This window comes from Eptesicus fuscus, chromosome 14 (genome assembly GCF_027574615.1).
Source record: "Eptesicus fuscus isolate TK198812 chromosome 14, DD_ASM_mEF_20220401, whole genome shotgun sequence".
In the NCBI taxonomy this organism is placed as follows: Eukaryota; Metazoa; Chordata; class Mammalia; order Chiroptera; family Vespertilionidae; genus Eptesicus; species Eptesicus fuscus.
In genome coordinates this window covers 1,871,851-1,884,420 of record NC_072486.1, presented here as the reverse complement: position 1 = coordinate 1,884,420, position 12,570 = coordinate 1,871,851, and the positions used below count along the sequence as shown (strand labels likewise).

Here is a 12,570-nt window from a genome sequence, read left to right as displayed (position 1 = left end):
CCACCCCTTATTGGCAAACGGCCTGAAGCCCCTCACCCCGGCTGGCCCTGCCCCCGATCAGCCCCCTGCCCCAGCCAGCCCGCCCCAGATGGCCCCCATAGGGGCGGGCTAGCTGGACCCCACCAGTGCACGAATCCGTGCACCAGGCCTCTAGTAAGAATATAGACTATGGCTGAGAGGACATTCCACATGTGTCACCAGAAGTGGGGCTGCTCGGTCCAGGGAAGCATTCGCTCGTGGAGTGCAGGGCCCGGAGCACCTGAGTTTCCGGAGCGAAGGGTGCCAAGGCCACCTGACACCAGGCAGCCCGTCCATCCTCCTTCCCGCGGATTGAAAGGCAACCTGCCTGCGCCGCACGCTCGCGCCTTCTGGGGAAGGTGCTACCCTAGCTCCGGTGAAACGTGAGCGGCCCTGCCCCTGGGCAGCGGTGTCGTGTGTCCCGGGAGCACCAGATCCAGGGGGGCGCTCGGAGAGCCGGGGCTCCGTGTCTCCCAGGCCCCGCAGAACCTCTGACGTGGGGGCGTCCGGAGCACACGCTTAGGATCACGGGACGCCAAACAGGAAGAGAGGGCTGAGCCAGGAAGCGTGACGGAGAATGTTTTTCTCTCAACACCCGCGTGAGCCCGTGGGTTAATGAGTAACCCCCCTCCCCACTCCCCCCTGCATCACGTCGGTGCCTCTTTTCGCTGGAAACGCGCCTACGTTGCAGGAGGGAGAGGAATGGGGTTTAATCGGTACATCTCGGAGAGAGACGCCGACGATCCCGTGTCCTGCTATCTCCTCCCGCTGCCTGGGGCGAAAGGCAGAGGGGCATTTACAATGTGCGCCACTCACAAAGGCAGGCCCAGAGTGAAGTCCGCTCACAAGTTCACCCGGAGCTTTATCTATGGAAACACTGGTAGGGGCAGCCATGGACTATTGGGGACCAGCAGTAATTATGGGAAATGTGCGTCCTGATCCGGTCGCTGGTGGTTCTGTTCCGATTAGACAGCGCATTCGCACCTGGCGGGGAGCCGCAGCCCTGGGACAGGGGAGGCAGGTGTTCGGTCGGTCAGAATGCCGTCTGTCCTCCTGTCCCGAGAACTGCCTTCCCTCCTGGAAAGACTGACAACCTCGTGGCTGAGACAATCTCGCCCCGGAGGCTCCTGCCCTTTGCAGCCCCCGCCCCATGGCCTCTGATCTGGTCCCCGAGGCGCCCGAGGCGCCCCATCTCTGCAACCCCCCACCCCCAGCCCCCATGGCCTGTGATCTGGTCCCCGAGGCGCCCCATCTCTGCAACCCCCCACCCCCAGCCCCCATGGCCTGTGATCTGGTCCCCGAGGCGCCCCATCTCTGCAACCCCCCACCCCCAGCCCCCATGGCCTGTCACCTGTACCCATTACACCTGTCCACGTCCCCACGCCTGAAATCCCTCCGTCCCCATGTCGTCTTCGTCCTCCTACCCAGTCCAAGCAGCTGGCCTATGCGGGGCAGAGCAGATGTGTGTGGGAGACCCGCTGCCCTCCCTGCGGCCGGCAGGGTGGGGATAGACGCTCACATGGCTCAACCCTGTCTGCCGAATCGGCCCCGGTCGTGCCAGGCGGCCGGACCCCTGGGTTGTCCGATTACAGCAGGAGCAGCTGACACACCCGCGTCCTGCAGGCGCGATATTTGAAAAGCAGGTGCCAGCATCGGGCCCCACCGGTAGCAACCCTAAAACACGATTTACTTTAACGTGGGACGAGTTTCATCGCCCACACCCGGGGCTGTGAGGGCGACGGTGGGAAGGTGAGGGGCTGGGACAGGACCTCGGAAGAGGGGGGTCGGCGAGTCACTTGCATGATGTTCCTTCCTTTTGTTTAGAAGTAAAAGCATTTGCCAGCGTTTTAGTGACTGCGGTTCCCAGGGGAATATTGACACATGAGCACCGCCCTGACGGGGCCAAGACGCGGTGCATCCTCACCGACCCCGACGAGACTTCACACGGCGGCCACGCCGGCCACCAGACTGCCCAGGGGTGGTCCCGGCTCGCTCAGCAGAGGACAGGGACTGAATGCTTCGTGTGTTTCCGCAGCTGCCTCATTTGCACACATGATCACCCATGTGAGCAATTCATCTCATTCCTAGAGGGGGCTGCTGAGAATGGCCCTTTACAACCCATTTTGTAGACGGCCCTGAGCCCAGGGGTGCAGCCAACGGGAGCCTTTGTTCATGCCCCCCACCCGCCCTGAGGGGCCCACCCACGGGGCACGGCTTCCCCTCGCGTTACCCTCACCTGTGCGAGTGGTTTAAGACGACGGCTTCACTGCGGATCCTGCACGCTGCTTTTCTTCTTCTCCGTCTGAATAAAATCTGCTTCCCTCTCCCTCCGAGTTAAATGAATCCTGTATAATGAAAGCATAGTATGCAAACTGTCCCCTCACCGGGGGTTCCGGAGTTCGACCAGGGGGTGGGGCCCGCGGGGGGGGGGTGGGAAGGGAGGGAGGCCACAGTCGGGAGCCGGCAGCCTCTAGGGACTGTTTAGTGCATGGATTTCGTGCACTGGGCCTCTAGTGAATAAGTAAGTAAATAAATAAAGTGGACCTGTACAGTTCAAACCCACGTTGTTCAAGGGTTTGTACATCCACACATATGTACACATATGTGTGTATGTATATATACACACACATAGACAAATACACACGTGTACCTATAAAGTGTGCGCAGGTACATACATACACACGTGTGTGTACAGACGTAAGTGTATTTAAGTATGTATATCGAGTTACACAAATAGGATCCTGGCTTTCCGAGTTCATAGAGAAGCTGAATGTGTACAATATATTAAAATGACGAAGGAATTCTGTAGGCGGAGGCCTCAGGTGGCCAAGACGGTGGGCAGTGAGCCCAGGCCAGCGCCGACGGGCTGCTTCCGCCTGGGATTGCACGGCAAACCCCGGAGCGCGAGCTCCCTGCGGAAGCGCACCGCACGGCCATCCCGGGCCAGACGGCCTTGCCATCGCAGCGGCTTGGCGGGCGCGGTTGGAGGTTACGCTCAGTCGGAGCGAAGTGTGGGTGCAGGTGCCGAACCGGACAGCCCGAACCCGGCGTCCTGTAGAAACCGCCCAGAGCGTGACGGGCTGGCCGTGGCGTGTTAGAAACGCCGGCCCTGTCCACCCGCGCGGCTCAGGGGGTGAGCGCTGACCTAGGACCCAGGAGGTCACGGTTCCATTCCCGGTCAGGGCACAGGCCCAGGATGCAGGCTCCATCCCCAGTGAGGGGCGTGCGGGAGGCAGCTGATCAGTGATTCTCTCGCATCGTTGGCGTTTCTCTCTCTCTCCTCTCCCTTCCTCTCTGACATCAATCAATACAAATAAATATATATTTTAAACGAAAGAGGGGGTGGACGGGGTGCGGCCCTCCGTGAGGGGAGGAAGCTGAACGGCTCGCTGGTCGGCCTGCAGAGAGCTGCCCCTTCTGGTGTCTCCATCTCCACGCCGGAGCGCGGGGGTGGCGTCTCTGGGACCAGAGGCGGGAGGGCCGTGGTGCTGGCCACTCGGGGCGGGTGTGGGGGGGGGGGGGCGATGAGACAGCCCAGGGGTGCGGCCCCCTCCTGGGACCCCGCTCCTCAGCCAGCTCCTCTCCCTGGAGAGGGGGAGGATCCCGTGAGCCCACAGAGGACGGTGGGCAGCTTGTGCATGGCGGGCCGGACCCAGACACCTGTCACAGGGCAGGGAACCCCGAGACAAAAGGCCTTTGTGGACCGCGGGGCGCCATCTGGGAAACGCTCCCGGCCGCCGGCGCATCCTGCTCCTCCCTCCACAGGCGCCCAGAGCCCCTGCCCCCAGCAGAGCGCCTTTCTCCGGTGCGGGAGGGGACACTGCCCTGCCACCCTCCCAGGCTCTCCCTGTGGGTCTAGCCGTCAGATTGACAGGAGACACGAAAGAGAGGAAATGGCCATTTAATTACATTCGCCCGGGAGCCCCCGCCCTGAGAGTCCGAGACAGCGGGAGAGTGAGGTGCCTGTGGCCTCCTGAGCCAGGGCCGGTGAGGGGGCGCCTGGGGCCCCGGGGCAGGAGGGCGTTCGCAGGAGGGTACGAAGAGCAGACGTGCAGCGGTTCGGGGTTTGCCCTGCCCTTGAGGTCACTCATAAAAAGTTATTTCTGGCCCGGCCGGTGGCCCAGTGGTTAGAGCGTTGACCTACGAACCAGGAGGTCACGGTTCGATTCCCGTCAGGGCACGTGCCTGGGTTGTGGGCCTGATCCCCAGTGGGGGGCGTGCAGGAGGCAGCTGCTCAGTGATTCTCTCTCGTCATGGCTGTTTCTCCCTCTCCCTCTCCCTTCCTCTCTGAGATCAATTAACATATTTAAAAATCAGTGGGACAATGCCCTCAGGTGCGGATTATCAGAAACCCCGAAAACGTGATCTGCCCCCCTTCTAGCTGTCCTCCCCCCGTGACTGCCTCTCCCCACGGAGCCTGTGACACGTGTGCTGCCCGTGGAGCCACCAGGTCGGCCTGCAGTGTCACCTCCACGGGCCGTGTCCCCGCCCGCTTTGTACCAGCTGCACCGGCCGAAGCCGCTTCCCAGCCGTCTCAGCGGTCGGTGATAACGCTGTTAAACAATCCCGGCCGGCCCGCTGAGGAACACCTGTTCTGAGACTCTCGGTATCACTGATCCGCCGATAGCCGGCTCCGGTGCACACCTCCGCCAGGTGCGGGCCGCCCTGCAGCCTGAGGGCTCTGCGCAAAGACCTGCCCTGCCAGGGCTGGTGGCAGAGAGAGCAGTGAGAGCAGGCGGCGGGACACAGGCCCGGGACACAGGGTCTCCCCACAGGGGCACCTCCACCCCCTGAAGGAGGGCGTGCCTCCACTCAGGCACCTGCAGCACAAGGAGCCAGGGCAGCTAATGGTTGGGTCAAGGAGGGGAGCTGTGCACGCCCAGGCCCACCCCCCCCTGTGAGCGCCCAGGCTCACAATCCACCCCCTCCCCCTGTGAGCGCCCAGGCCCACCCCCCCCCTGTGAGCGCCCAGGCCCACACCCCCTGTGAGCGCCCAGGCCCACACCCCCCCCTGTGAGCGCCCAGGCCCACACCCCCTGTGAGCGCCCAGGCCCACACCCCCTGTGAGCGCCCAGGCCCACCCCCCCTGTGAGCGCCCAGGCCACTGGCAGGTGGTCTTATCAGGCCCGGGCACCCACCCTCCCGGCCAGCCCTCTGCGCTCTGTGGGGGTCGGTCTTGCTCTGCTCTAACTCAGAAAGGTCCGGCCGGTGGTGTCTTCCTGGGTCAGCTCTCCCGCTGCACAATGGAGTGAGGTGCTTGTGTGTATTAACCCAGGTGACCCCTGGCGCTCACTTTTTATTTTACTAACGTGCTAATCCATTGGCTGGTTTTTAAAACTAAACCAGCCGTTTATTTCTAGGGGAAAGCGGCTTGGCCCCTGTGTTGGACCACATTATGTATATTTTTTACGTGTTATTGACCTGAATTTGCTGAGATTTGGGAACCGTGTTTACATTGACGATCGTGAGAAGTGCCGGTTGTGCTACTGTGTTCTGGCCTCAAGCCCAGCACGGCCTCCCGCGGTGCTGGCCCCGGGGAGCCGGCCCCTCGCCTCGGTTTCCCAGGGGGCTCTGTGGGGCTGATGGTTTTCCTTCCTTCCTGTTGTTTGCAGACTCACTAGTGGGACCGCCTGCGGCGCCTGGATGCCCCTCCTGGGAAGGCCTTTAGCCTCCGATGGACTGTCTGTAAGGGACATCGCGAGTCCCGGCTCCTTCTTTCTTTCTGCTTTGGCGGTTTGTGTCTTTCGTGGAATTTGTCCACTAAAACTACGTCGCCAATTCTATTTTTTTTAAATATGTTTTTGTTGATTTTAGAGAGAGAGGAAGGGAGAGGGAAAGAGAGAGAAATGTCGAAGAGAGAGAATCAGGGATCGGCTGCCTCCTGCACGCCCCACACTGGGGATGGAGCCCGCAACCCGGGCGTGTGTCCTGCCTGGGAATGGAACCGTGACCTCCTGGTTCCTGGGTCGGCGCTCACCCCCTGAGCCACACTGACGGGGCGAGACCTTGCTTTCTTTGTAGTCCAGGTGTTCCCAGCTACGCATGGCCTCCCGCCTGATTCGACAGCATCCCACAGGATTTATACAGTGTGTTTTCATTCTCATTCAATTCAAAATGTTTTCTAACTTTTGTTTTGACTGCCTAATTTGGCTTACTTAAATGTGTGGCATTTGGCTTTCAAAATTGAGGGTTTTCCAGATATCGACTTTGTCACTGATTTCTTTCTATCTCTTTATTTTATGCTTACTATCACTGGCAGATAAAAAAGTACATAAGGCCCTGACAGCGTGACTCAGGGGCTGAGCATTGACCTAGGAACCAGGAGGTCACGGTTCGATTCCTGGTCAGAGCACAGGCCCCAGTTGCAGGCTCGACCCCAGTGTGGTGTGCAGGAGGCAGCCGATAAATGATTCTCCCTTATTATTGATGTTTCTATCTCTCCCTCTTTGAAATCAATACATATGTTGTATACATTTTTTTCTTTTTAAAAAAATATATTTTATTGATTTTTTACAGAGAGGAAGGGAGAGGGATAGAGAGCTAGAAACATCGATGAGAGAGAAACATCGACCGGCTGCCTCCTGCACACCCCCTACCGGGGATGTGCCCGCAACCAATGTACATGCCCTTGACCAGAATCGAACCCGGGACCCTTCAGTCCGCAGACCGACGCTCTATCCACTGAGCCAAACTGGTTTCGGCTGTATACATATTTTTAAAATGTACATAAGGCAAGCCTGGGAGGTTTCTGAATGCTGGGGTCCCCGTCCCCATGAAGTTGGGGTGCGGCCACCCTCCAGGTGCATGAATATATTCACCAACGGGAAGCGCCCTTGAACCCGGTGTTCAGCATTTTAAATCCAGGTTTCATGACACAGTCATGGAGAGTTAAAGCGGCGCCACCTGAGTGAACTCCGTCCCAGGAGGTCAGGGGTGAGGTTGGGGGTGAGGCGGGGTTCCCACCCTCTAACCAGAGGCCAGCTCCTTCCTGCACACTCGCTGAGGCCCCCGTGGGCCGCTTCGAAAGCATAAACTCAGGTGTAGTCCGAAGTGACTCATCAGGAAAAACAAAAGATAATCCTTTGGGGAGATTCCAAGCATTTTTGAAGCTCTGTGCTGGGAGCCAGAAACCCAGGGAGGCGGTCAGGTGTCTCCTCTGTCCTGTCAGCGTTTTTCCTGGCTCACTCCCGCTGTTCAGAGAACTTCCTGGGAAGGAGATCGATGACCCAAATGTTGGAAATGCCTCTGACCCAGACTGGGATTGATTTTGATGAATGTTCCACCGGCAGGAAAAGAACATGTCCCTCGGTGGCGGTCAGGCACCGGCAAAGTCAAGTTTGCCACCAACCGCTGGTTCCTTTGCCGGTTTTAGTGTGGAAAGTGTGTGTTCTTTTCTCAAACTTATTTATTTTTATTATTTTTAAACCCTCCCCCGGGATATCTTTCTGTTGATTTTCTCGGGCCAGGCTGCTTCCAGTCCCAGGGTGGCACCAAAATACCCCTGGGTTACCCGTGACCTGTGACCTGACTGTCTCCCCGGCTCTCAGCGGGGCTGGGCACAGTCCCTCCCTGGAGCCCTTCCTCCCGCCCCCTCAGGAGCCAGGAGCCTTCCAGAGATGTGGGAAGGGCCAGGTGCCCGCCCTGGGCCCTCGGGGTGGGCGAGCCGGGGTGGAGGGGCCTGCATTCAGTGCTCCCTTCCCTAGGGAGCACCCAGGCCCCTGCCAGGCTCTGTCCCCCGCCAGGCTGTGTCCCCCCCACCAGGCTGTGTCCCCCCACCAGGCTGTGTCCCCCCGCCAGGCTGTGTCCCCCGCCAGGCTGTGTCCCCCGCCAGGCTCTGTGCCCCCCCAGGCTGTGTCCCCCCCCCCCCCAGGCTCTGTCCAAGAGGCTGAGGGTCAGAGAGGAATAAAACCCACACAGGCCGGTGCTCAGGGGAGCAGACAGCTCGCACTTGGACTTGGACCAAATGTATCCTGAACAGGACACGTACGGACACATGTATAGTCCATGATATACAATGTATACACCCATGTTTCTTTGTTGCTAAATGTACACAAATATAAACTGTTCATCATGAATATAAGCAAACTTTTATTTAAATACATAAACAGCAACACATGGGCGGCGCGTGCACACACAGACACGTGCTCAGGAGAAAGCTGGGCGGCACCGGGCGGCCTGAGGGGTCCTGCCCGGGCGGGGGAGGCGGACACCTGAGCGACAGGTGGGGGGCAGCGCCCTGGGAGAGAACCCCCAGGCTGAGCGGCGGGCGTGACCTCCGAGGCCATGCGCACAGGTAGGAATCCGGTTCTGGGTGGGTGCCCAGGCCTGAGGCCCCAAGGCCTTTGGCGCTGCGGCAGGGACCGGTCTCCCCACTTTGTTCATGGGAGCAGGGGACTCGCTGCAGGGCTGGGGCGGGCCTCTGGGCCGCATCCAAGTTCAGGGTCCAAGCGGAGCCCCTCCCCCCGCGCCGGCCGCTGCAGGCTCCCCTGCTGCCCTGCGTCCTAGGCCTTCCCTTCCCAGGCCCTGGAACCAGGCGACACGGCGAAACGGACCTGCCTGTAGGTGAGCCTCCCACGGGACCCCACCTCTGCTGTGGCTTCGGGGCGGGTCAGGAGGAGTGTGAGGGGGAAGTCCCCGCAGAGGGGCCCCGGGGCTGGGCTGGTGTTTCTGACCCCCGGGCGCAGGGGCTCCTCCGCGGGGCGGCGCAGCCTCAGGCCGGGCACCCGCCTGCACTCTTGGGCGAGCTGCCCAGAGGAGCTCCGGCCCCTGCTCCCCGGGAGCCAGGACGGGGCTGCGGGGCGGGGGCCCGCCGGGCGCCCCTCCACCCTGGGTATGGGCTGCGTGCGGGAAGGCTCTGCTGGGGTTCGGGGTCGTCCCAGGTGCCCAGCGACCCCGGCCACTCCTGCTCCTTCCGCCACCTCACCGCTGCCCCCCCCGCCGCTCCCAGGTGGGGCCCCTCCCGCCGCTCCACCCCCGCCCCCGCCTCGCAGCCGCGCCTCCGCCCCCACCTGCCCGAGGGGCGCGCCCTCCCGGGGGCGGAGGTCGGCGGAGCGGGCCGGGCGGGGCGCGGGGCGGGGGCGGCGCGCGGTGGGCGCGGCGGAGCCAGCGGGGCGGGGGCGCGGCGCACCTGGCTCCCGGCCCCTCCCCGCGCGCGGCCCCCCCCGCCCGCCCGCCGCCTCCAGCCCCTTCCTTCCGTCCTGCCGGCCCGCGTGGGCGGACGGGGGGCAGCGCGGAGGGAGTGGGTGAGGGCGGCGCGCTCCGCACTCGCCTGCCCGCGGCTCCATGGACGCGCCCTGCGCCTCGGCGGCCAAGCCCCCCACCGGGTAAGCGGGCGGCCGGGCGGCGGGGACGCGAGCGCCGGGGAGGACGGCGGCGGGGGGAGCCGGGGAGTGTGCGGGGGGCCGGCTCGGGGCGCGGGGAGGACACGAAACCGCGGGGCAGGGGCGCAGGCTGCCGCGCTCGCCCCAGGCTGGCTGGGCGCCCGGGCTCTGGCCCGCACCCCGAGCGGGAAGGGGGCCGTGGACTTGGGGCGCCCAGGCGGTTGCCCAGGTGACAGTGTCGGGCGGAGGCCGGAGCCCTGTTCGCGGGTGTGCGCGCGCTCTTTCCGGGGTCCCCGCGGGCAGGGTCCCCACCGAGGCCTCGCGGTCCCTGGAGCGTTCGTCCCGGGAGGAGGGGGCGTTGCGGGGGGAGGGGGCGTTGCGGGGGGGGGGGCGCTGGCCTCCGACTGCAGCCCCGTCAAGGCCGTGCCTGGCGCCGGCGTCCCAGCCCGGGCCCTCGGGCCACAGCTGCCGGGAGAAGGGGGCTCGCAGCGAGGGCCCCGGCCGAAGGCTTTCATGACAACCGCCCCCCCCCCGACTTTGTTTCCCGGGTCCGGGCAGGGCGCAGGGCGCGGGTGGGACCGGGCTGACTTGGGACCAGGCCTTGGACCTGAAGTCCGGGCTCCGGTCCCCGCCGCTGCCCGCACCTGCACTCGGGGTGTTCGCACCCCACGCCGCGTGTGCGGGCCCCGGGCCACACGCCCTCGGACCTCGCAGAGCCCCCCCTCCCCCCTCCCAGGGAAGCTGCCTGCCCTTCCCGGACCCGCCGGAGTGCGAACCGCGCGACTCCCCGGCCGCGGGGCCTTGGGCGGCGGGCGGGCGGGCGCAGTCCGGGGGCGGCAGCAGGTGCGACCGGCAAAGGCGATGAGTCCCGCGAATGGAATGAGGGGGCGGCGGCACCTGCTCCGCGCCCCGGGCCGCCTGGGGAGCGGATGTCTCCGGCGGCGGCGCAGGCCCCCCCTGGCCCAGAGGGCTCCACAAACAACACCCCAAACACAACACCCTGTCCCCCCCCCCCCCCCCCACCGCCGGGGAGGGAGCCAGGTCCGCAGGGCAAGTCGTGCGGAGCCAGGAATGTGGAGGAGAACTTTCCTCTTTTTTTTGCGGCGCACTCAGTGGCGGTTACGTAATTCCCTCTGAGCAACCAGGTCTCCCCCAGAGGCGGGGAACGGGCGGCCCTGCGCTGTCCGGTGCCTCTGCGGGGCCGGCCGCAGGCTTCCCCTTAAGTCTGCCCCGCGGGCCTGTGTCCTGAGCCGCCTTAAGGAGAGACCGCCTGGGAGCGCACGGAGAGGTTCCCGGCCCCGGGGGTGCGCCCGATCCCCGGGGAGAGGGTCTCCCAGGCCCGCAGCGCCCCGCCCCGGGGGTGCGCCCGATCCCCGGGGAGAGAGGGTCTCCCAGGCCCGCAGCGCCCCGCCCGGGAGTGCGCAGGATCCCCGGGGAGAGAGAGGGTCTCCCAGGCCCGCAGCGCCCCGCCCCGGGAGTGCGCCCGATCCCCGGGGACTGACTGGGGGAGCCGGGGTGGGGGGGGCCCCGCCTTGAGCGCTCAGCAGGTCGGGTTCCACTGGGTGAGCTGCCTGCGCTGCGGGGCCGCCCCGTCCCCAGGGAGCGGAGGCCGGTCACCCTGGGCTGGGGAAAGCGGGGACCCGGTGCTCCAGCCCCCCACCTGCTTGTTCGCACGGCTTTGCCCAAGAACAGACACGCCGCTGTGTCGTCTGTGATTCCCGTTTAGTTTATCGTTGTCATTGGTTTGGGGCCTTTAGTGAAGACACAGCAAGAACAGAGCCATGGGGCCCGGCCGGCGTGGCCCAGTGGTTGAGCGTCGACCTATGAACCAGGAGGTCAGGGCACAGGCCCGGGTTGTGGGCTTGGTCCCCAGTGTGGGGCGTGCGGGAGGCAGCCGATCGCGATTCTGTCATCATGGATGCTTCTCTCTCTCTCTCCCCCTCTCCCTTCCTCTCTGAAATCAATCTTATCTGTATATTTATATATCTATAAACGTGTAAATATATATTTATATGTCTATAAGTCTACATGTCTGTATCCATCCATATCTATCTATATTCATACATATATAAGAAAAGAGCAATATGCTTCTATTTCCAGACAAGAATCACATGTTTATTCATCGGGTGAGTTAAATCCGAGGAGAGCACTGGTCCTTTATGTGCCGTAGGAGACGGCTCGCCCCCAGGGGAGAGAGGGAGTGAGGCGTCTGGCTTGGAGCGGCTGTGGCCGCTGTTGCCTGAGAGCCAGGCTGAGCTGGCCACGCGCTCCAGGGGAGTAGCCTCGGCTTCTGTCGGTGCTGCCGCCACGGCGATCAAGTCAGAGGAGCGGCCGGGGACCGGTGTTCCAATGGAAGTCACGAACAGGACTCATTCTCGGGGAGCCAGTGGGAGACCCCGGGGAGGAGGTTCCAGGAGCCGGTCTGGTCCAGGAAAGCCCTCCTGGGGCTGGTGGGAGGGACAGAGCGATTGCTGAGTGCACCCTCAGGGATCGAGTGCCTGGCTGAATTATTAATAGGCAGTTATTCCTTATCTTTGCTGAGAACACGCAAATGCATTTTTAATTGGGTGGAAATTGTATATTTTTCTTAGTAATTTTATTAGAAACAATGACAAGACTAACTTTGTTGTGGTTAATCCTCACCCGAGGATATTTTTCCGTTGATGTTTAGAGAGAGCGAGAGGGAGGGGAGGCACCGAGAGAGGAGGAGAGAAACATCGATGTGAGAGAAACACATCGATTGGTTGTTGCCTCTGACGTGCGCCTCTGACCGGGGCAGGGGATCAAGCCCGCAACCAAGATCCATGCCCTTGACCGAAATCGAAAGCGGGACCCTTCCGTTCACGGGCCGACGCTCTACCCACTGAGCCGAGCTGGCGAGGGTGAAAGTTATTCTTCGGGAAGGAGGCTGGATACAGACAGGAGCCAGCAGGTGTGACTTGAAGGAATCCTAGGGCTCGGGGCAAGTGTGATCGCTGAGAGAATATTCTAGAACACAAGGGAAGGCAGATGGCCTTTCGATAACGTTTGAAAGAGTATTCAAGCCCAGCGAAGATGGCCTGTTCCCTTCCAGTGTAGCTGTGTGTCTGTGGGGCCCACCCCGAGAGCCGGCGGTGGGACACAGGGTCCCGTTTCCCGCCGGCCTCCGTGACCAGGAGGCCGAGGGCGTGGGGGTTGGCAGGACACGGGTCAGTTTGACTCCGCGGAGGGAGCACGCGTGTGCGTGGACGGG

At 62.9% G+C, this 12,570-nt stretch overlaps 1 protein-coding gene across 3 annotated transcripts in view; it reads left to right on the top strand.

Moving 5' to 3' along the window:
• Positions 1-9,238: 9,238 nt before the first annotated feature.
• The window catches only part of LOC103294207 (protein cordon-bleu), a 90,299-nt gene continuing 86,967 nt past the window's right edge, over positions 9,239-12,570 (top strand). For all 3 annotated transcript variants that reach the window (XM_054726234.1, XM_054726233.1, XM_054726235.1), the window contains exon 1: positions 9,239-9,341. In XM_054726234.1, coding sequence (XP_054582209.1) covers positions 9,301-9,341 — 41 coding nt within the window. In that variant the 5' untranslated portion in view covers positions 9,239-9,300. The remainder of the gene's footprint in view (positions 9,342-12,570) is intronic.